Below are 25,180 nucleotides of genomic sequence, written 5' to 3' on the forward strand. Positions count from 1 at the left end.
TATTTTATTTATATATCACCAAAGCACTGCTCAGTTTTGGCTTATAATGGTGCTGGGGATTGAACTTGAGACCTTTGGTTCTTCAGGAGGGAAAGTCTCTTTGCATAATCATCATGAGATCACCCCAGGTCCCCTTCATTATTTTTAAATGTTATTTTACACCCAGCAAACATATGAAAAATACATTGAAACTGATGCTAAATGTAACCGCTCCATTGGCTAAGTTACCCCAAGTGGTAACAGCCAATCAAGCATGAAGACAGAGCAGTACATGTAATGCACACACACACAGGCACGCAGCTAGACTGTATTTGGTAATTGCATCCATTTCCTCTATATTGTATCACTCTAAAACATATATGCTTTTCTAAAATCATTCAAACTCTTATTTTTTTTTAAGGAGTGGGGGAAATAGCACAGCAGATCCCAGATTCAATTCCAGTGACACGATAAGCCTAATCAGTGCTATAATCTCTTTCCCTGATTAATTAGTCTCTTTAAAAAATACAATGACTGAATCATGTGAAGTGAGATAAGCCAGAAAGAGAAGGGTGAATACAGAATGATCGCACTGGTAGACAGAAGTTGAGAAAGAAATAAGGACAGAAAGGGAAAACACAAAGCAGAACATGGACTGGCTGTGGTGTATTGCCCCAAAGTGAAGGACTCTGGGAGAGTGAGGGGCGTTCATGTCCTGGTGTCCTATGGGGGAGGAGCACCTAGGCTTGGAGCCTAGAGCATTTTGCACAGTACTGAGAAACTTTCCATATGCACCAACAATTGTGTTTACTGTAAACCATTAATCCCTCAGTATAAAAAAACATACCGACTACAGTGAGGATATTTTTATAGAAGCATCTGTTTATCTACAAATGAAACAACATATTGAAAACAGAAAAAAATACGGGAGTGGGCAGTAGCGCATCAGGGTAAACGCAGGTGACGCAAAGTGCAAGAAAACAGAAAAGATATAACACGTGTATTTTAATTAAATCATGTGACTCATAGGTACTCGAGGGGTTGACTTTGTAATAGTACAGTTTTCCTCGGGCACTGTACACAAGTGAGATAAGAATGAGGACCTCACTAATGTGTCCACAAGTCTCATCTTTCCAGAGACCCGCTCCACTGGGGGAAAGATAGAAGCAAGCTGGGGGTATGGGTCGAACTGCCAACACCCACGTCCACTGGAGAAAACATTACAGAAACCAGACCTTCCACCTTCTGCACCCGAAATAGAATTTTGATCCATGCTCCCAGAGGGATAAAGAATATAGAAGTTGCTAGTGGAGGGGATGGGACACAGAACTCTGGTGGTGGGAATTACACAGAATTATACACTTCTTGTCCCCACAATCTTATTAGTAATTATTAAATCACTAATAAAAGAGTCTGGGTGATGGTGCATCTGGTTGAGGGCACATGTTTCAATGTAAAACCACCTGGGTTTGAGCTCCCAGACCCCATCTGCTGGGGGAAAGCTTTTCAAGAGTTGAAGAAGGGCTGCATCTCTTCTCCTCTATCTCCCCTTTCCCTTTCTATTTCGGACTTTTTATCCAATAGATAATTAAAGGTAAAAATAAAAATTTAAAACAAATTTTAAAAAATTACTAATTGAAAAAAATATATAATAGAATTGGAATGCTTCCAATGGAGGGGATGGGAACTGGTGGTGGGAACTGTATGGAATCATATCACTGTTATCTTACAATCTTATTACTCTCTAATAAATCACTAATCAAAATAAATAAATCACGGCTGGGGAAAATAATATATGCAATAACTTCAAAAATGAACTAATGTTCTGGTAGGAGGATTGCTACAATCTAGAAAGATAGTACTGGGACCTTACTTTCCCTAGGCTTCTCTTTAACTAGTTTAATGAAAGTGGAGTTCACAGAATCACTGGAGATTTCATTCTCCAAAGACCCTGGGCCAATTATAAACAGGAGTCAGGAAGTGGCAAGAGCCAGTCTTCTTCTCTAAGACAGGTAAGTGGTTGTGCTTATGTGTCCTGAAAGAGGAATTATAAATCCCTGTTTAGTATTTAAAACAGCAACTTCCAGTGCCTGCTGAGAACAGAATGTGAAGGAGCAAATGTAAACTCTCTCACTCCAGTTACTGAGGTGAGTTAAGTAGATTAAGAGCATAGCTACCTCAGAGGGCTCTCTTGAAAATTCAATGAGCTTATTCTGAACCAACGTGGTTGTATTTAACAACGCAACAATCCTATGTGCAGACTTAACTAAATCACAAGAGGAATTTTAAATATACTTAAAATCTGAGGTTTATTATTACAAAATGTTGAAGATTACTAACTGTAAGAGAAAGAGCAAGGTATTATAGATTGGACTCATGACCAGTGCTAATTTTTAGACAAAAAAAAAAGGCCTATCTTCAAGCCTTTTGGATTTTATGCTAAAGCTTAAAATTAAGTTAATTCTGCTGGATCAATAATCAGACCCATCTGTGATCAAATGTGCCCAAAACATGAGAATAAGGTTTAACTCCTCCAGGGGTTGGGATCTAATGCCCTTTGGGGAAGGACACTGATAGTTTATTAGAGGGTGAATTCCACAGACAGCTTTCCTGGAAAAATATGTCAGTGTATCCTGTGAAAATGATTCTGTGAGCCAGCATTTCCATAATCAAATATACTGAAGTTGAAAAATTAGTCTCTGTGTTAAAAATAATTATTTCCAGATGTAAGAGTAGTGGAGAGTATTTATACATCAGTCAAAATTTACTAGGGCCAGGTGGTGGCGCATCTGCTTAAGTGCACACACTACAGTGCACAAGGACCTGGGTTCAAGCCCCTGGTCCCCACCTGCAGGGGGAAAAGCTTCACAGGTGATGGAGCAGGTCTGCAGGTGTCCCTCTCATTTTCTCTCTGTCTCTATTCAGTCATAAATAAACAAAAATTTAAAAATATTTACTTGTAAAACATTGTGCCTTGTTAAGGGATAGTCTTCTTTTAAAAAATGTATTATTCATTTATTTATTGGATAGAGACAGTCAGAAATTGAAAGGAGGGAGAGAGATAGAGAAGAGGAGAAACCGAGAGACAAAGATACCTGCAGGCCTGGTTTACCACTTGCAAATCTTACCCCTGCAGGTGGGGACCAGAGGCTCAAACCTGGATTCCTGTGCATTGTAACATTTGCGCTCAACCAGGTGCACCACCACCTGACCCCTGACAGTCTTCTTTATTATATAAAATCCATCCCTTGCATTTTGAAGTCAGAAAACACTGTTATCTGGTATCTGTGTCCAACTCACTGTTAAAAAAAAATTCCTACTAAGATAGTCAAGGGATTTCTTTTTTACTTTCTCTTTTTTTTTTTTTTTTTTTGCCTCCAGGGTTATCGCTAGGACTCCATGCCTGCACTACAAATCCACTGCTCCTGGAGGCTATTTTTCCCTTTTGTTGCCCTTGTCTATTGTTGTTGTTGTTATTATTGGTGTTGTTATTGCTGTCGTTGTTGTTGGGTAGGACAGAGAGAAATTGAGAGAAGAGGGGAGATAGAGAAGGGGAGAGAAAGATAGATACTTGCAGACCTGCTTCACTGCCTATGAAGTGACCGCCCCCCCCCCCCCGCAGGTGGGGAGTAGGGGCTTGAGCCTGTATCCTTGAACCTGTCCTTGCACTTCTGAGCTTAACCCACTGTGGTACCACCCAGACCCCTCAAGGGATTTCTAGGTGGAATAGAATGGTGAGACTTCAGGCAAATTAAAGTTACATGGAACTAATCTGAAAACTTGTGTGAGAACGAATTTAAAATAGATAGTCCTTATTGATAGTCAAACCATGAAATTTTCTAAAAAAAAAAAAACACCAGTAAACTGAATTCCTATAAATATAAATATTCCACTCTTGTTATTTTCCCTTTGTCTTCCTACTCCCTGCAGATCAACTATAGAGGATAGAGGAGACACATAAATGGAGAAGGGAAACATCAGTGTGATAACAGAATTCATTCTCCTGGGGCTGACTGACAACCCCAAAGTGGACACTGTCCTTTTTGTCCTGCTCCTCCTGCTATATCTGGTGACCATCGTGGGCAATCTCTGGATCATCTACCTAATTCTGGTCAGCGCTCAGCTCCATTCACCCAAGTATTTTTTCCTTAGCCAGTTGGCTTTCTTGGATTTCTGCTATTCTTCCGTCTTTATTCCTAAAATGCTGGTAAACTATCTTGCAGGACACAAGGTCATCTCTTATCAGGGTTGCCTCCTGCAGTATTCCTTTGTCAGTATGTTCCTGACCGCAGAATGCTTCCTCCTGGCTGCAATGGCCTATGACCGCTATGTGGCCATATGCCATCCACTTCACTACAGAGGTCACATGACCCCCACTTTCTGCATCCACTTGGCGGCTGCTTCCTACTTTACAGGCTGTGCCAACTCCTTCACCCACCTAAGTAGCTTGCTCAGTCTGTCCTTCTGTGGCCCCAATGTCATTAATCATTATTTCTGTGACATCCCATTACTCTTCCAGCTTTCCTGTTCAGACAGCCAGTACAGTAAGGTTTTATTTATGGTTCTCTCTGGAACGACATCCGTCAGTACCTTTCTCATAGTGGTTAGCTCCTATCTGGGAATCATTCTTGCTGTCCTGAAGACACACTCGAGGAGAGGGAGGTACAAAGCCTTTTCCACATGTGCCTCCCACCTCACCGTGGTGACACTCTTCTATGGAACTATGATCTTTACCTATCTGGGAACGAGCTCTAGCTACCCACAGGAGACAGCCAAAATCCTGTCTGTATTTTACACTCTTTTATTGCCAATGCTAAATCTTCTGATATACAGTGTGAGAAACACAGAGGTCAAGGAAGCAATGAAAAGGATTATCATGAGAAAAATATTTGCTCAGTGACCATGACGTTTCAAGCAGAAGCACTGCAGGGAGGCTCCCTAATGATTATGGTCAGCTTCGTGGTTAAGTAACTGCAGGACTTGGTGGTGAAGAGAAAGTTTATGTTTTCAATGTGTCTGAGGTGCAACAAATGATTGTAATTGTTTTTAAAAGTACACATGTCCAGTAATGTAGGAATATACAAATGCTTACATGTGACTGTCAGGAAGAAACCTTTTCTAAAACAATTTTTAGTTTTATAGGGCATAAAAATCAAACTAGAAAGAAAATAAAGGGGCCAGGGCAGGGCAGGGCAGGGCAGGGCAGGGCAGCAGTGCAGCAGCTTAAGTAAAAATGGCAGGAAGTGCAGGGACCCGCATAAGGTTCTTGGTTGGAGCCCTTGGCTCCTCATCTGCAGGGGGATCGCTTAACAGATGGTGAAGTGGGTCTGCAGGTGTTCATTTTTCTCTCCACGCCTTTCCCTCCTTTATCCATTTCTGTCCTATTCAATAACAACAACAATAATATCAATGGCAACAAAGTGGGGAAAATGACCTCTGGGAGCAGTGGATTCATAGTGCAGGTGCTGAGCCCCAGTGATAACCGTGAAGACAAAAAGAAAAAGAAGCAGAAGAAACAGAAGCAGAAGGAGAAAGAGAAGGGGGAGGGGAGGGGGAGGGGAAGGGGAGGGGAAGGGGGAGGGGAGGGAAAGGGGAAGGGGAAGGGGAAAGGGAGAGGAGGGGGAGGGGAGGGAGAGGGGAAGAAGAAGGAGAAAAGGGAGAGGAAGGAGAAGGAGAAGCAGAAAATATATTAACAAGAATAATTGTCTAAATTCACCAGGGCTATTGCTTAGCTCAGCTCACTGCTTGCATGATGAATACACCACTCCAGGTTGACATAATTTCCTTTTCTTCTTCTTTCTTTATTTGATAGGACAAAGAGATATTGAAAGAGAAGGGGCATAGAGAGAGTGAGAATCAGATACACCTGCAGCACTCTTTCACCTTCACCACTCATGAAGCTCCCTCTCTGCAGGTGGGGATCTGGGGCTTGAATTCAGATCCTTGTGCATGGTAATATGTGTTCCCTACTCAGTACACAACCACCAATCCCCAAATAGAGCTTTTTAAAAATAATAGATTATAGGTTTTATAAATGGGGAACACATTTTTATAGGAAGAAAATGAGGGCAGATAGGGTATTTTTCTAATACTATGTGTTAATGCAGGCATTCAGGTGCAGACAGCAGTCTCTGCTTTCTTCCAGAGAAGGAAAACTCTTCTGGGGAGAAAGGATTGACAGTAGCTTCACTCTTAGAATTTTATGACTTTAATAAAATAAGGGATGCCTTGAAAAAGTCTCTTTCTGGGTCTGATGAATACAAGTGTTTTGAGTTTTAAAGAATTTGTTGACACTGTGCAATTTAGACTCAATTAGCCCCCCAGATAGGTATTTGGAATTTCTACTAGCTTCCTACATAGCAAATTAGGACCATTGTCCAAAATTGGTTAGTTATAAGCTATGCTCTTGAGTATTGGTAATAAATAGAGGTGATATCTCAAAAAATATACATTCAGAATCATATCTGAACTCACAGACACACTCACAGAGGAATAGTTACAAAAAGAGAACAGCACTCATTTTTTATTTCTAGAACTCAGTTAATGTACAGAGGAAGAATTAAAAGATCCAAGAGTCCAGGAGGGAAGACATCTATATTTAAGATGTAGACGTCAAACACAGACACATGGACCATAGTTTTAAAAAATATCCTAAAGTTCACTTCATTTGTCAATACACTTCATGATAACCTTGTTTCTGACAAAACTTTCATGGTTATTAAATTTCAGCCAGTGATTTAAGATAACATCACAGCACAGGAGTGAATGAGGTGTCTATTTAGATTGACAATGAATTAAGCTGATCTGTCCATCTGTGTGTCAATCATTTAACAACTTTATGAAAAAAGTTAAATCATTTAGTCCTACTTCAATTCGCAATGGCAGAATTAATGCACATAATTAATTAAGTATGACGCAACATATATATTACACTCCATATCGTTAACTTTCTTTTGTAGGAAAGAACAACACCAACTATTAGGTCACGTGGAAAAATGCTGAATTGAAAGGGTCATACTGTAATGGTCTCAGTATTAAAATAAAAGTCACGAAAAGCAGTTTCTGGACTTCTTTTGTAGACTTCAAAATAATACAACAATAAAAATAAGTTTCTGAAATAAATGTGTTTGAAAATGAAAGAAACAGACCTTTAACTACATCTTGACTGCTTTGACAATAATGCAAAAAATGTAGTTTGTCATTGAGCTATTATTCTAGTAAAAATATTCCAGTTACTGAAATGAAGTTTTTAAAAATGGTTTACTTATTTAGTTTTTATTTTATTATTGGATAGAGACAGAGAGAGATTGAGAGGGGAGATGGAAGTAGAGAGGGGAAGATGGACAGAGAGAGAGAGAGAGAGAGAGAGAGAGAGCTCCAGCCCTGCTTCACCACTTGTGAAGTTTCCCCTTGCAGGTGGGGACTAAGGTTTTGAACCTGTGTCCTTGTGTACAATAATGTGCACGCTTAACCAGGTGCACCACTAGCTGCCTCCATAATTAGATTTTTAAAAATATTTATTTATTTATTTCCTTTTGTTGCCCTTGTTGTTTTATTGTTGTTGTTATTATTAATATCACTGTTTTATTGGTATAGTTATTATTGATGTCGCTGTTGTTGGCTAAGACAGAGAGACATGGAGAGAGGAGGGGAAGACAGAGAGGGTGGAGAGAAAGACAGACACCTGCAGACCTGCTTCACCGCCTGTGAAGCGACTCCCCTACAGGTGGGGAGCTGGGGGCTCGAACCGGGATCCTTTGTGCCCCATGCGCTTAACCCTCTGCGCTACTGCCCGACTCCCCATAATTCGATTTTTATTACAAAACTAATGGACATTTTTGAGGGGTCAAAATGTATGAAGCTTGAAGGGTTTATGCTAAATGAAATAAACAAGAAAGTGACAGGTGATGGCCTTATAGATTCACATGTGTGTGTAATAGAAATTGATAAAAAGTAAATAGAAAACTAAGCCAGACTTGGTGAAAAATTTAGTGTCTACCAAAGTGGGAAGGGAAGGAAGTGGGAGAAACAGGCAGAAAGGTCACTGCTGGGAAGAGATTAGAATGTTGGTTTGGGGTCTAGCTGGTTTTTATATACATAGAGATGGATAACTCATCCTTGAATTTTGTGCTTTTCTAAGTTCATAAAATATACTAACTCTGAGCAAAGATTCAAAGGAAGAAAAGGAAGGAGAAAAAAGAGAAGAGAACGAGATAGAGAACAAACTGATTACAGATAGAATTAGAATCTCTTGTCTGCAATTCCATAAATCTAGAATTTCTTAGAACTGGACTATTGTCAAGACACATACAGCAGGCAGACTTAATCTGATATGATTTGATTTGGGTAGCAAATCCTGATCTAAACTAATAGGAAGCTACTTACTGCCTCAGTACCTGTTGCTTTAATCATATATTTCACCACAGATTGTGTTCTGTGTCACATATCAGTCTTGTGGTGATGTAAGTGCTGTTCTTGGAAGGGTTAATTGCGAAGTTGACTCAAGTGTAGGAGTACACTTCCATTTGGGGAAGTGACTGAACACTTTCCTATGAACCACAGGGATTGTGAGACCTGACTTTTCTTTTGTAAGTCTAGACTTTTGGTTCCTAATAGGCCAAGTTTGTATGTCAAGATGACAGTAGACATCCTCATAAAATAGTCTTTCTATTTTATCACTTCATCTTACTGTTTTCTATTAATTGTCACTAGGGTTATCTCAAGTTCTTGGAACTTTTTTTTTTTTTTTGTACTGAAGTTCCAGTGACCACATACACCAAAAAAAAAAAACAAACCATAATTAATGTGAATGCATAATGGTGGCAAAAACAACTTAATAAAGTGATATGTAGGTACGATTGATCACTATTGAGTCATTCATATTCAGGATGTGAAACAATGTCAAAAGCATACTAGCATGTCCGTAGTATCATGTTATATTGCTTATATAGTTATCATTTCATCTTGACAAAATCAAGAGGCAGTGACTATTATTGCTACTTTGCAACTGACAATGGCATTTGTACTGAGTTAATTTTTTTCATGTAGCCTAAAATAAATTATTGCTTTTTCTCTGTGTAACACCATAACTTAGTTCTCAAATCTAAATTATCTTCCACCCTAATTACTTAAATTAAAATTAAATCAACATCAAAATGAAAGTAACATCACCAAGATAGCCCACTTGCATAATGTGCTAGATTTGTCCTGGGCAAAATAATTAAATAAATAAATAAAACTACAAATTCCACAGTCATAATGGCAGAGACAAAAGAAAACACACATACTTACTTACTTACTTACTTACACACACACACACACACACACACACAAATAAAAAATCACAATTAACTGTGGAGAAGTTAACATCAACAACAAAAAAGATATAAGCATTACTTTTAGTGCTCCCCCCTACCCCCCATAACAACCTCTCTTTACTAATGAGAAACTATCAGGAATTCTACAGAATACCTGGTCAGGAAGATGCAAATGAGCATGGCAATGAAGAAGTAGAGAGAGTATGGAACCATATGTGGCAGGAAACAAACTTTAGCATGGTATTCTGAAGTGATTCCTAGAACAGACAGACTCCACAGAAGAAAATAAAAACAAATAAATCAGCAAGCACAAACACAGTCATGTGGATTTCCTTGTCAGAAGTAGAGGACTATCACTTGACAGATGTCAAACTGAGAGCTTGAGTTTGGAATGTACTGCCGGTTTCTTGTTTCTGTTTCTATGTGTCTTACTTTTTTTCAAAGATTGTGTGTATATGAATTGAAATCACTGAGTATCTACATTAAAAAAAAAAGGGATATCCATCATAACTTTGACTTTTACCAACTCAGGAAGTTTAATAAGATGACAAGCATCTTTATTTTTATAGAATTTTCCTCTTATCCTATGGTCTTGTCAGTGTTTCAATTTTATAAAACAATAAATAAATTTAAAAAATAATAATCTCAAACACAATTTTTCACCATAGATAGGAACAGTGTCAATATACTTTAACAAGGATAAATTAATAGATCTTATTTCTGTTTTCTGGAAGCATTACCTGGGAAAACCAGTTTATGGTTAATTCGTATTTTTTAACGTCATGTTTATTATTTTGTTGTTAGTGTTTTATTGACATAAATGTAGACAAAAACAGTATTTTCAAAACCGCATCAATCATAATTTCACTAAGTGTATTATCATTTAAACTAATACAAAATTAAAGAATACACCTTATTTATTTATTTTTGGTATTTCCTTTGCAGATAGATTCCAGGAAAATTTCAAATGGACCTTAGGGTACAATTAAATAGGAATCTCAAGAGATCAATGATGCTAAGAGATTAAATCCTTCATGATATATGTTTGAGACCCTAAGGAAGACATGCTGATATAAGATAGTTTAACAGACTAGGTTTCAGAAGACTGTTTTTTTGTGTGTGGGGGAGAGTCATAGAACTGCTTTAGAAGAACACTAAAAGCAAATATAATTGTGAATAGAAATCTAGAATTAAGCTAAAATTCAGATTCTACTTCTCAATAAGGCACAGAAAATAATTATCTGTGTTAATTTGCTTCCTATTTCTATCTTATCAATGGAAGCAACTGTATACATTATCCAGAGTTGTAACCCAAGCTACCAATATTTCTTCAAGAACATTATATTCATAGGGGCTAAATATATAGGAAGGTGAGTTCGATGCTAAACATTCCCATCAGTGCCTTTAACACTAGCAATACTAAGAGATTAGATCCTTACAATGTCAGTTCAGGGTATTTAGATTTTTAGATAAGGCAAATGATTATTTCAACCTATGTCTATATTTGTATTTATTTGCCTTTTTTTAAAACTCAGATAATATGGCAAATTATTATTGTTTTTAGCCAAAACTAAATGATACTTTCTCCTTTGTTTGATTATTAGCTGGAAAATAGCTGAACAACAACAAAAAAGAGGCTTCTTTTTTTTTGTTTGTTTTGGTTTTTACAGTCTCAAGTAAGTATCCTTTGATCATTCTCTTCATAATTTTGCAGTTTTGTGTGTGTGTGGTTGAGTGTGTGCAGACCTGTGTTTTTGTTCATGGGAAACTGACTTCATCTGTGCCTTGAGAAACAATTTTTAGGAGTCTTGAAATAGCTTACTTGGATAGAATGATACCTGGCCATCAGACTTGGCTGATCCTGGCCACAACCACAGTGAAAGAAGAGAAGATGGGACCATTGGGAAAAAAAAAAGGCAAATAAATACAAATATAGACATAGGTCGAAATAATTATTAGCCCATATCTGTGATCTTGGAGAACTGCTATAGCTTACCATGGAAGGAATGGGAGTACAGAACTCTGGTGGTGGGAATGGTGCAGTTGTATCCGTTATCTTCTAATTTTGTAAGTCAAAGATAAGTCATTAATAATTTTTTTTAAATTAAAAGAAATAAAAAGCAAAGGCATCATTACAGTAACAGATTGTTGAGGCTACTTTCTGAAATAACCAATACATTATCAAAAAATGATAGTTTAATTCAGTCCAGTTGACAATTTGCAAAGCATGTGATTTGGGACCCAATAACAGAAATAATTATTGTGCGTTTGCAGAATGATTATTTTAATTACCCATTCAGATATATTATATTTTTTAAAGTTTTATTGATATATTTATTCCTTCTTGTTGCCCTTGTTGTTTTATTATTGTAGTTATTATTGGTGTTATCATTGTTGGATAGGACAGAGAGAAATAGAGAGAGGAGGGGAAGACAGAGGGGGAGAGAAAGACACCTGCAGACCTGCTTCACCACTTGTAAAAAGACTCCCCTGCAGTTGGGGATCCGGGGGCTTGAATCAGATCCTTATGCTGATCCTTGCGCTTTGTGTCACCTGCACTTAACCCACTGAGCTACCATCCGACTCCCTTTAGATATCTTTTAGAATGATAGTCAAAACCATGACTTTGGAATTATTTGTTCTGGTTATTCTGTGGGGAAAAATTCCACATACAATTCTCAACAAATCTGAAGTCATTAAACCTTTGCTTTACATCTGTCCATCTCTAAATCAACTCTAATTATTAGGTCTATGAATTTGTCTTTCTCTGACAATTATTTTTGCTGCCCAGCAGGTATAGCAAGGCTTGAACAAGCAGTCAAAAAAAAAAAAATGTCTGGGAAGAATTTCTCGGAGGTGACTGTCTTCATTGTCTCTGGATTTGCAAATCACCCTGAACTACAAGTCTGTCTTTTCTTGACATTTCTCTTCATTTATCTATTTACTGTTTTGGGGAATCTTGGCTTAATCCTATTAATCAGAATTGACTCTCAGCTCCACACACCAATGTACTTTTTCCTCAGCAACTTAGCATTTATTGACATATTTTATTCCTCTACTGTAACGCCCAAGGCATTGATAAATTTCCAGTCTAACCAGAAAAGCATCTCCTTCGTTGGCTGCTTTGTCCAAATGTATTTCTTCGTGGGTTTGGTTTGCAGTGAGTGCTTCCTTCTGGGCTCAATGGCCTATGACCGCTACGTAGCAATCTGCAACCCTTTACTGTACTCAGTAGTCATGTCCCAGAAGGTGTGCAGCTGGTTGGCAATCACGCCATACGCAATAGGATTCACAAATTCTCTCACCTCTATTTGTGTTATTCGCAGTTTGCCATTCTGTGACTCTATCATTAACCATTTCTTCTGTGACACCACAGCTCTCTTAGCTCTGTCCTGTGTAGATGCATTCAACACAGAGATGGTGATCTTTATCTTAGCTGGCTTCACCCTTCTTAGCTCGCTTCTCATCATCACAGTCACTTACGTTGCCATCATCTCAGCCATTCTGAAGATACGGTCGGCTGCGGGCAGACAGAAAGCCTTTTCTACTTGTGCATCCCACCTCATGGGTGTGACAATCTTCTACGGGTCTCTGATTTTCACTTATCTGCAGCCGGATAACACATCATCCTTGACACAGGCACAGGTGGCGTCCGTGTTCTATACCATTGTCATTCCAATGCTGAACCCTCTGATCTACAGTCTGAGGAACAAAGACGTGAAAAATGCTCTCCTGAGACTCCTACACAGAAACTTTTCTCTATGACCGATCAGTGGGTCTCACAAGTAAAACATATAGGTTGCTTTTTATTCATTCAATCACTCGAATATTAGAGTAACATTACATTGCACAAGGGTATGAAATGATGCTTGAGAAATTTTACGTTGGAAAAGTAACTTGTTTTTTGTTCACTAATATGTGATAACTAGTCAAAAGATAAAGAATTTATTATGTTTGGGAGGTTTTCAGTAATTCCAGGGGGGTTACAACATGAAAAAGAACAAGAAACATTGGGTCACACATTGGAGGTAGTTGATTATGTGAATTAATTTTGACACTTGATTTTTTATTATTTTTTTAATATTTATTTATTCCCTTTTGCTGCCCTTGTTGTTTTGTTGTTGTAGTTATTTTTGATATCCTTGCTGTTGGATAGGACAGAGAGAAATGGAGAGAGGAGGAGAAGACAGAGGGGGAGAGAAAGACACCTGCAGACCTGCTTCACGGCCTGTGAAGCGACTCCTTCACAGGTGGGGAGCCAGGGCCTAGAACCAGGATCCTTGCCAGTCCTTGCACTTTGAGCCATGTGTGCTTAACCCACTTTGCTACTGACTCCCTTGATTTTTTTTAACATGCTTATCATTTATCTATGAAACATGTTATATAAATGTGTTCAAAATAAGTATTTATCCCAGAGATACAGTCCAACTAAAGTATTGGTAATCTAACAAAATGCTTGCTATGGTTTAAATGGAAAAGAATCCTTTTCAGCTTATAACTATAATGTTATGGAAATAAAAACATACCAATTTTTCAAATCCCAAGGCGTCAAGTAAAAAAAAAAAGATAAATGTTTCATTTCTGTTCACCAGGCTGCATTTCACCAAACTGTAATGTCTGTAAAGAAAAGGAAAAAAAAAATGAAGCCATCATCTTGAATAAAAGTCACAAAATGATAATAACTTTTTCATTTCTTCCAAACCTATGCATTTAAATTGTTATCTTTATCTTGTTAGGACTCACAAAGCTGTTTCTTTTGCTTTATTAAAATTCTGAAAATTCTTAACAAGTTTCACGTTGCCATCTGCACATTATCTGAGATGCATTTTTTTTTCATTCCTTTCCAGGAAAATGGACATGGCTATACATTTATTAAAATTCATGAAAATGTATTTGACAAGGGTGTTTCATTATTTTGTATCAGTAACCATTTCAAGATAAAAACAGAAATTTTGATTGAGACCAGAGCCTATCTGATATTGCAGGGTATTATACATGAACACATACCAATTAGGAACATATGTACCTAAAATATGCAAGAGGAAACTTCAGTGTCACTTCACAACACTTCTCATGCCATTAAACACATCAGATAAGTCAACTGGTTTAACACACATCATCCCAAACTAACTTTATTGTAAACCAATTTGGGGATGAACCTAACACAAGCTTATTCCAATAATCTTAGTTGGAATAAAAAAACTCATATTTATTTATTTTATTTTTTTAATATTTATTTACTTATTCCCTTTTGTTGTCCTTGTTTTATTTTTGTAGTTATTATTGATGTCGTCATTGTCGGATAGGACAGAAAGAAATGGAGAGAGGAAGGGAAGACAGAGAAGGGAGAAAAAGACAGACACCTGCAGACCTGCTTCACCGCTTGTAAAGCAACGCCCCTGCAGGCGGGGAGCTGGGGGCTTGAACCGCGATCCTTACGCTTTGCGCCAAGTGCGCTTAACTCACTGCACTACCGCCCAACTCCCCAAAACCTCATATTTAATGTGATAACTCTAAAGACTTGCAGGTACTAATTTAACAGAAAATCTAAACTATTTTTTTATAAAAAAATATTTTACTTCTTGTGAACCTAATACCATTTGGGCATAAATGTACATATTCATAAACATAATATGCAGAGATCCTATAACTTTTATTTCTTTTTTATATGTATTCATTTATTTTCCCTTTTGTTGCTCTTGTTTTATATTGTTGTTGTAGTTATTATTGTTGTTGTTATTGATGCCATTGTTGTTAGATAGGACAGAGAGAAATGGAGAGAGATGGGGAAGACAGAGAGGGGGAGAGAAAGATAGACACCTGCATACCTGCTTCACTGCCTGTGAAGCAACTTACCTGCAGGTGGGGAGCCCAGGGGCTTGAACTAGGATCCTTAAGCCAGCCCTTGCGCTTTGTGCCATCTGCGCTTAACCTGCTGCGCTACTGCTTGACTCCCCCTATAACTTTATTTCATGATGACTGGAGAATTTTTCTTTTAAATATTTATTTATTTTCCCTTTCATTGCCCTTCTTGTTTTTTATTGTTGTAGTCATTATTGTTGTTGTTATTGATGTCATCATTGTTGGATAGGACAGAGAGAAATGGAGAGAGGAGGGGAAGACAGAGGGGGAGAGAAATATAGACATCTGCAGACCAGCTTCACTACCTGCAGGTGTGGAGCCTGGGGCTCAAATGGGGATCCTTATGCTGGTCCTTGTGCTTAGCACCTTGTGTGCTTAACCTGCTGTGCTACAGCCCCACTCCTCATATGACTGGAGAATTTAAAGTAAACTGTTAGCATTTGACACAGGAATGATATTTGCTTTGCAAAATGTGGCAGGACTATAAATCTGTAGAGAAGGCATGCAAAAATAGCTAAGGTCAGAAATAATAAATAGTGATTTCAGTGACAGAAAATATAGAAATTCTAGTCATATAAAATACGAATATACCAGAGGAAATATAAAAATATATATTTACCAATTCTAATATGATAAGAAAACACTTTTCAAAGTAAAACAATATAGAAGCAACAATACCAATATTACTAGCACATTTTCCTAAAATGAAGCGATAAAACTTATTAGACTAAAGTAACTAACCCACCACAAAATTAGTTAGAAGTAACTAATAATAGAACATTGTTCATTTGTGCTTTGAACATCTTATTCTCTAAGACTCTTAATGAATTTGTGTTAAATCTTTTTATAGTAAGAAATATTACAGATATTTCTTTAACCCTAATGACAGGGGTCCTAAAAGGATTAGAATTTCCTAAGGGTTTGCAGTCAAGGAAGTGTTTTGTGATGTTAATAGAGAGACTTTGCATTGCATTCGAGAATAGGTAATGGTGGGAGAGTTAACCAAGTAGTTTATAGGGTTGAAAAGGTCACTTCTACCTCCTGGACCTCTTGAGAAGGGAAAGGAATCAAAGGACAGAGCAATCACTACTCTGTGATAGCAATCAGTGAATTAATCATTCATGTCACTGCAGAAAACCCAAAAGGAAAGGATCTGAAGAGTTCAGGGTATCCATTACATGGATGCTTGGGATAATGGTTTACATGGAGGAGGCATGGAAGCTCCAACAAACTTTCTTACAGTAAGCCATTAATCCATCCGTTAAAAGAAACAACACAAAGACTGCAGTGGCAATATTTTTATAGAAGAATGTGTTTATCAACAAATGAAACAACACATTGAAAACAGAAAAATACAACATGGGCCTTTTAATTAAACTATGTAGGTCATAGTGTGAGGGAATAAGTCCCCCAAGTTGATTCAATTAAAATCCCCCTTATAAAAAGCTAGGTGATTTTAGAGATTAAGAGAAAACCTTTAGAGGAGGAGATAAGGAATTTCCCCCTTTCCCTACCTTTGGACAGCAGAGAATTTCTGACTAACTAAGAACATTAACGGAACCTTGTCTGTCTTGTAACCTTTGTGCCATGATGGTTATCACTAACCTGCCCACTTGCTTCCTGGCGCTGGATGGTAGTTTCTGAATGTACTCATGTGACCCCCTTGAAGCCCCCCACTCCCATTCCCTTTAAAAGGAGATAAGCTCCCAGAATCTGTGTCTCTCTTCCAAACAACAGGGTCACTGATTGGCACTCTGGCTTTGGGGGGGGGATCCCTCAGGTTTCCTGAGGTCCCAGTGTTCTATGTCTGTTCTGTGTCTGTACATATGTAAGTTAGTAATAATGGCTATTCTCTGTGTCTGTGTGAATAAATACTTCAACTTCCCCTATTTCTTGTGTCAGCCTCAGACTGTCTCAGTTTGTAGTGAGTACAGTCAGAAGCAAAATACTTAACAATAGATACTCATGGGGTTTATGTTTTAATAGTTTAGTTGTTCCCCATGCAGCTGTATACAGGTGAGATAAGAATGGAGACCTCATAAGAATTCATCAGAATGAAGACATAACAGTCTGCCCTTTACCTGGTGTGCCACCATCAAGCTCCTCCCTCCACCCAAGTCAAAACCACTAATCAGACTCAAGCCAAATTCTATGGGAAAAGACAACCAATTTCCTCAAAACCTCACATAACTTCATTTAGATGTTACCCACTGTCTTTGGGAAAATGCCAAGCAATCTACCATGGAAATTGGCCCCTTAGGGATGGCCAAACCATATGTGATTATCAGTTCACAGTATATGAGGTGGCTGGCAATCATGAGGATGAGATCAAGTATATCCTCTTCAGCTTATATTCATGAAAGTTCCTTGTATTCTAGTTAGAACTTACCACTAAATTTTCCTTTTGACTAGGATCTTAATATTTCTAGGTTGGTTTATTGTTACCTCAGGATAAAAAAAAAAAAAGAATGGCTCCAAATCCAAGAATCTGTCTGAAAGAAAACTTACATTATGCCACAGAGGTTATCAACTTGAAAAGGATTTCCATTTTATTTATGAGAACAAGTTTAAATTAACAACTCCCTAAAGGGAAATTGGACCTTTTTTTTTTTTTTCACTTCAACTTTGGCCCATGGTAAGTAATACTGTGAAAACTAGAGGGTTTTAGTTAAAATCAAATGCAATGAGTATGGGTGCAGTGTCAGCAAAGTATGGATACATCTATCATTTAGACCCTATCTTGAATGATAATAGTATCTGTGGGTGCAGAAATAGAGAACTGATGGGATTCTAGTCTATAAGCAATGCCAGTACTATGACAGTAACAGTAAAAGCTTGCACTCCTTTTCGAATCAAGTTAGAAAATTCTATCTTCTAAAAATTTATACCAATTTTAGCAGTCTATTGCCTTAACCATTTGGCCACCTCATCTATACCATTTTTAATTACTAGTAGTTAGTTACAGCTTACACAATGTCTCACAGATTGAAGTTTTCCCTCTATATTAAATCATTAGAAGCAAATTTTCTATACTCGTAGAATTAAAGAATTCATGAAACATTCTTGTCATTCATGTTATACATAGTATTTTATTCTCAAACTTATTGAAATTATTTATCAAAGGAACATGATATTAATACTATGCTTTACAAAGTTTATCTCGGTAGAATCAAAGAGCCATCATTTAACACTCTAACTGTTCAAACTGTGAAATGTGGCACATTTCTTTTTTTTTTTTAATTTTTTTAAATATTTATTTTATTTATTTATTCCCTTTGTTGCCCTTGTTGTTTTATTGTTGAAGTTATTATTGTTGTTGTTGTTGTTGGATAGGACAGAGAGAAATGGAGAGAGGAGGGGAAGACAGAGAGGAGGAAGGAGAGAAAGACAGACACCTGCAGACCTGCTTCACCACCTGTGAAGCAACTCCCCTGCAGGTGGGGAGCCGGGGCTCGAACCGGGATTCTTATGCCGGTCCTTGTGCTTTGTGTCACCTGCGCTTAACCCTCTGCTCTACAGCCCGACTCCTGGCACATTTCTTAAAGCACCTAAAGGGAGTCAGGCAGTGGCACAAAGTGCAAAGACCAGCATAAGGATCCTGGTTCGAGCCCCCGGCTCCTCACCTTCAGGGGAGTCCCTTCACAGGCATTGAAGTAGGTCTGCAGGTGTCTATCTTTCTCTCCCCCTCTTTGTCTTCCCCTCCTCTCTCCATTTCTCTCTGTCCTACCCAACAGTGACAACAACAACAACAATAGTAACTACAATAATAAAACAACAAGGGCAACAAAAGGAAATAAATAAATAAATATAAAAAAACACCTAAGGCATAACATATGAATTCAACACAGTGATCAATTGAAGCACTGAGCACAGTGTTATGTTCCCTTTAAGTTTACAACATGCTAGCTTCTAGTAGAGCATAACAAATAGTCATTTCGTACTTACCTTTCTTTTGCTTATCATATTCTATTACCCCATTATGTCCTATTAATGACTCATTAGTATAAAAACCTGGCATCTTTATGCTGCTATAGATAGGCCATGTTATTCATAAAAACACAGAACTTTTGTTTTTTCTTTGACGCTCCGCCTGCTAAGTATCAGCTATGCTTTCCAACAGCTGAAAGCAGTAGAAGTCAATGGCTAGAAGGAATCACACGGATACACCTGGCTTTATCCTGATGGGATTAACAGATTCCGAAGAGATCCAGCTGGTCCTTTTCATGCTGTTCCTCCTGGTATACCTTGTAACTGTGCTGGGAAATGCAGGCTTGATATTACTCATCCGCTTGGACCTCCAGCTACACACTCCCATGTATTTTTTCCTCTGTCATCTGTCATTTCTTGACCTTAGTTACTCAACGGTCATCACCCCTAGAACATTAGAGAACTTACTCACATCCACAAGCTATATTTCCTACCTGAGTTGTTTCACCCAAATGTACTTCTTTGTCTTCTTAGCAGCCGCTGAATGTTTTCTTCTTGCCTCCATGGCCTACGATCGCTATGTAGCTATCAGCAATCCTCTTCACTACCCATCTGTGATGTCCACAAGACGCTGTTGCTCCCTTGTCTGTGGGTCCTATTTGATTGGCTTCACAGACTCTTCAGTCAATGTGCTGTGCATGCACAGATTGCGTTTCTGCGACTCCAATGTCATCCCTCACTTTTTCTGTGACACGGCCCCAATTTTAGCCCTGTCATGCTCTGACACACACGATACACAAATCATGATATTCATTTTTGCTGGCTCCACTCTGATGCTGTCTCTTATCACAATATTTCTATCCTATGTGTCCATTCTATCAACTATTCTGAAAATCAGTTCTGTTTCAGGGAAGCAAAAAGCCTTTTCCACATGTGCATCCCATCTCTTGGGGGTCACCGTCTTTTATGGGACTATGATTTTTATTTACTTAAAACCAAGTGAATCTTACTCAGTAAAGGACCAGGTGGCTTCTGTGTTCTATACGATTGTGATCCCCATGCTGAATCCACTCATTTATAGTCTTAGAAATAAAGAAGTGAAAAATGCTTTCATTAGAATCATGAAGAAGAAAGAGAGTATCAGGTAATTATAATGACAATGGTGATAAGTTTTGAAGGCCATTTCTTTCATACCTACAAGAAATCCCCATGGCCTCCCATTATTTTATCCTGATTAATCTGTATTCTCCTTGATTAATGCTGTAGTTGGTCAAATATAATCTAGCTAGGGTGATGCATTAGAAATATTTATCATAACAAAACTATATCTTTGGTTTATTTTTTTTTTATTTTTTATTTCTACAAAGGGTTTTGCTCAGATTTAGTGACTATATATGAACCCACTACTCCTGATGGCCATTTTTTTCTCTTTCTTTCTTTTTTTTAATGTTATAGGACAGGGAGAAAGTTAAGGGTGGGGGAGACAGAGAGAGAAAGACCTAAAGAGATAACTGGGAAAAAAAAGCAGGAGTTTAAACCTGGGTCCTTGCATATGGTAACTTATTCACTTAACCAGGTACATCGCTGCCAGATGCTAAGTGTATGTTTTATTTTCATTTATTTCATAAATATGTACTAAGCTGCTTTTATATTCCAACTATGATGTGCTAGTATACAGGGCCTATGTAGTGACCTCCACAGATGTGATATTATCTTGAACTTGCAATTCAAACATTATGTATTGAGAAGAAATTTGGCACAATGGCTATAAGAACTTGCGATGGAACAAATCATCATAAGATTCAGATCTGGGGCCAGTGGTGCACCTGATCTCATGTATTACAATGGGCGAGGACTAGGGTTCAAGCCCCCGGTTCTGACTTGCAGGGGGAATGTTTCACGAATGGTGAAGCAGTACTGCATGTATCTATCTCTCTCTCTCTCCCTCCCACCACCCCCTCAATTATTTATGGCTGTCAATCCAATACATAAATAACGATAATAAAAAAATTTAAAAAGATTCAGACCTACGTCATTTCTAGCTGTTTATCTCCTAATAATTCACAGTAATCTTAAGCCTCAGTTTCAAGAGCACAAGATAAGTAATGATTCTAATTTCATAGAGCTATGGTAATGCTTCAGTTACATTATATATATTTATGTATATATATCTACAACAGTTTTCTTATAGCTTTTTATTTATAAAAAGGAAACATTGACAAAACCATAGGATAAGAGAGGTACAACCCAACACAATTCCCACCACCAGAACTTTGTATCTCATCCCCTCCCTTGATAGCTCTCCCACTCCTTAATCCTCTGGGAGTATGGACCCAAGGTCATTGTGGGATGCAGAAGGTGAAAGGTCTGGCTTCTGTAATTGCTTCTCTGCTGAACATGGGCATTGACAGATCCATCCATACTCCCAACCTGCTTATCTCTTTTCCTAATGGGGCAGAGTTTCTGGGGAATCGGAGCTCCAGGACATAGTGGTGACGTTTTCTGTCCAGGGAAGTCTGGTTGGCATCATGCTAGCATCTGCTAGTGGCTAAAAATAGAGTTAACATATAAAGCCATTGCTTCTCAGCCTTTTGGCTAAGATCAAGTGTAGTAACATATAAAGCCAAACAAGTTGTTGACTAATTATGAACGGAAAGGCAGGAGTAGTGCAGATGAAGAGTTGAGGGGTCCTCGATTTTGTAGATAGCTAGTAGGTATATTTTAGACACTTCTTGTCAATGCTAATCATTATCATTAGATAATTAACATTCCTGTAATCTGCCAATGCATACATTTTGAAGTAAACACGTGAGTTTATTATTATTTTAACTAGAAAGTCAGCAGATATAGTGTGAACACATCTGGTTTCTTATATGTCCTGGTATTAATATAATTTTTCTTCTCTATTGACAAAATACTGTTTTACAAGACTAAGCATTCTCATGGATACATTAATCATTTTTCTTAGTGTCCCTAAAAGATGCATTTGTACACCTCAGCTTCTAACAAAGCTCTCTTCTGCTTCCATAGTCGTTCATTATTCTCCGCCCAATTTTTAACTGCTTCTTCCTCTCTCATCAGTAGTCAGGGTTCTGCAGATAAATCATGTCTTTTCTATTTATATGGGCAGAACTGGAGGGGCATATACCAAGAGAAACTCTTAGTGTGTTATTTGTTTTTAAAGAATATCCTATTCACCTGATTGATAGATTACATATTGTTAATCTTATTGATAAGCACACAAACAACTAAGAAGGGAGAATCTCAACACTTCACAAATTTGTATTTGAAATGTTATGGTTTAATATTGGAAAACATTGAGGCCAGGTGTTGGCACAGCTGGTTGAGAGAATATATTCTAATGCACATAGACCCAGGTTCATTTTCCCCGGTCCTCACATGCAGGGGAAGCTTTGAGAATGGTGAAGCAGTGCTGCAGTTGTCTCTCTGCCTCTTCTTCCTCTCTACTTCCCTCTTCCCTTTCAATTTCTGACTATCTGTATACAATAAATAAATAAAGGCAAAATTATTTAAAAATAGTGAACGTTTAAGAAGAATAAAGAAAAAAGAAAGCCCCAACAATTATTGCCACTCTAGCGTCTGTTGTAGAGATCAATACTCATGTATGAAGGGTGTATAAACAAAACGTACATAAACAAAATTTCTGTCATTCCTTAGAAACTGCTTTGCAAATTTTTGTACGTTTAAACTTTGATAATTCCTTTGTTACTGAAATACATGATATGAACATATTTATTGGCATATGGAAAAAGTTATTTGTTTGATTTTTGTAGTGTTTGTGATAGGAAGTATTGCTAACTCCTCATACCATCATTCTGCATGTAATATATCCACTTGGGTTAAACATTTAAAGACTGTAACATTATACATCTTTAGTAAGTTCTCCTGCCTTTGTGTTGGTTGTTAGGATTTATGATCTTTAATAATAAACTATCGAATTAACTGATTCATTCACATTTACAATTTTAATAACAGAGTCTGAAAATTCAACAATTGAGAATATATTCCTGATTTTATTGGAATATCTGTATAGTTACAGTACTGAACTTCCCATTGCTTTAAAATTATCCCCATTTCAAAATCTGAATTTTACACATGTCAGCTATCTGACAGTTACTCAGAGGGTGAATGTTTTCTATGATATAAAGGAAGGAAGATAGAAAGAAAGAAAGAAAGAAAGAAAGGGAGGAAGGAAGAAGAAGAGAGTCCAGGGAGATATCTCATCTCTGTGGCAGAGCATAGATTGCATGCCTGAGTCTGAGGTTTGGGCCACTGGCACTACAGACACTATAAATGACAGAGCTGAAAGATGTTCTGCTCCCTTCTGAAAGTAAATCCATGAATCAAAGATGAATCTTATCAAATGAAACTTTTCTTCTTTTGAATCTTATCAAGTGAAACTTTTCTTCTAAAAATTAAAAAAACACTTTAAGGAAGAAACTAAACCCTCTCAAACTATTACAGCTAAGAACTGAACTATTCATTAATGAATCAAGTCAGAGAGGAATAGGAAGCAATAGATGTGTGGGTGAACCGGAAATGAAATTGGAGTATTACACCAAAGTAAAAGACTCTGGGGTGGGTGGGTGGGTGGGTGGGGAGAATCCAGGTCCATGAAAAATGATGAATGAAATAGTGGGGGTTGTATTGTTAAATGGGAATCTGGGGAATGTTATGCATGTACAAACTATTGTATTTACTGTTGAATGTAAAGCATTAATTCCCCAATAAAGAAATAAATCATTTAAAAAAAAATGTGTGGGTGATGCCAAGATGATGTAAGTATGGGCTGCATGTGGCACAGGGCTCATTGGAAAACTGAAATCAATTGCAGAACACGTGAACAGAGTAAAACAGTAGACGACTGAAAGGGAGAAGGGCTATTTAAAGAGGAAAAAAAATAAACAAATTAAGGGTCAGAAAATAGTTCAGTTAGTGCATTGCTCAGCTGTGTGTTAGATCCAGGTAACACCCCATCCCAGTGCACTGAGGAAGATTTCTGGCTGTAGTTTCTGTCTGTCTGACTATCTATCTATCTATCTATCTATCTATCTATAAATAACAGTCCAGAGTGGTAAAGCCCTGGTAATGGATGTTTGTTTTCAAATTAGGGAAAAAGAATGGGGCTTGGTGGTGACTTACTTGCTAGAGCACTCATATTACTATGTACAAGGACCTGGGTTCAAACTCTTGGTCTCTACCTGAGGAAGGGAAGAGGGAGCTAATAGAAAGGAAAAAAGAGGGGCCAGGAGGTGGTTCACTGGGTGAAGGGTATATAATACAAAGTGCAAGGACCCATTCAATGATCCTGGTTTGAGCCTATGGCTCTCCACCCATGGGGGGGGTCACTTCACAAGTGGTGAAGCAAGTCTACAAATGTCTCTTTCTCTTTTCCTCTCTATCATCCCCTCCCTACTCAATTTCTCTCTGTCCTAGCCAACAACAACAGTAGCAGCAATAACAACAGCAACAGTAATGGAAAAAAAATGTCTGCCAGGATCAGTGGATTCATTATGCAGGCACCCAGCCCTAGCTATAACTCTGGAGACAAAAAAAAAAAAAAAAAGAAAAAAGAAAGAAAACATAAAAGAAAAGAAAGGAAAAACCAGAAAATCTAAAATAAAAATACTTGCATAAAATATTGTTTCTATTTAGGAAGTATCTCTTCAATGAATTAGACAAAATGTTTCTGACAGTTTTTTAACCTATATTTATGCATTGAGACTCTATTTATATGTAACTGTGTTCATAATATATATTGTAAACATTCAGATGCTTATAATATATATTCAGACTCAAGTCTCTGAACGTAATGCATTTGCATGTAAGGCCTTCTGAAAACCAGTAACTTAAAATGAGACTTTTACATTTAAATCTAATTCAACACAACTAATATCTCTTTAAGAAGAAAATATTAGAACACAGAAACTTAGAGAGCAAGGGATACTTAAGTCCCAGGGGTTCCCTCCATTATTAAGCAGAGGTGAAAGACCTCAGAAGATATGAATTTTGCTTTCACTTTGCTCTCAAAATTTCAGATTTTAAAACAGTGAGAAATATAAATAATTTTTATT

The 25,180-nt window shown here is 37.6% G+C and overlaps 3 protein-coding genes across 3 annotated transcripts; all 3 read left to right on the top strand.

The window, feature by feature from the left end:
- Positions 1–3,751: 3,751 nt before the first annotated feature.
- On the top strand, positions 3,752–4,879 carry LOC103110265 (olfactory receptor 5J3-like). Its single transcript, XM_007519441.2, has one exon. It carries the CDS (start codon positions 3,941–3,943, stop codon positions 4,877–4,879), a length of 939 nt encoding a protein of 312 aa, XP_007519503.1. The 5' UTR covers positions 3,752–3,940.
- Positions 4,880–12,128: 7,249 nt separating this feature from the next.
- Positions 12,129–13,061, top strand: LOC103110349 (olfactory receptor 8I2). The gene has a single exon (XM_007519524.1). It carries the CDS (start codon positions 12,129–12,131, stop codon positions 13,059–13,061), a length of 933 nt encoding a protein of 310 aa, XP_007519586.1.
- Positions 13,062–19,297: 6,236 nt separating this feature from the next.
- On the top strand, positions 19,298–20,233 carry LOC103110267 (olfactory receptor 8H1-like). Its single transcript, XM_007519442.1, has one exon. It carries the CDS (start codon positions 19,298–19,300, stop codon positions 20,231–20,233), a length of 936 nt encoding a protein of 311 aa, XP_007519504.1.
- Positions 20,234–25,180: the final 4,947 nt, after the last annotated feature.

Source organism: Erinaceus europaeus, chromosome 17 (assembly GCF_950295315.1).
Source record: "Erinaceus europaeus chromosome 17, mEriEur2.1, whole genome shotgun sequence".
Lineage (NCBI taxonomy): Eukaryota > Metazoa > Chordata > Mammalia > Eulipotyphla > Erinaceidae > Erinaceus > Erinaceus europaeus.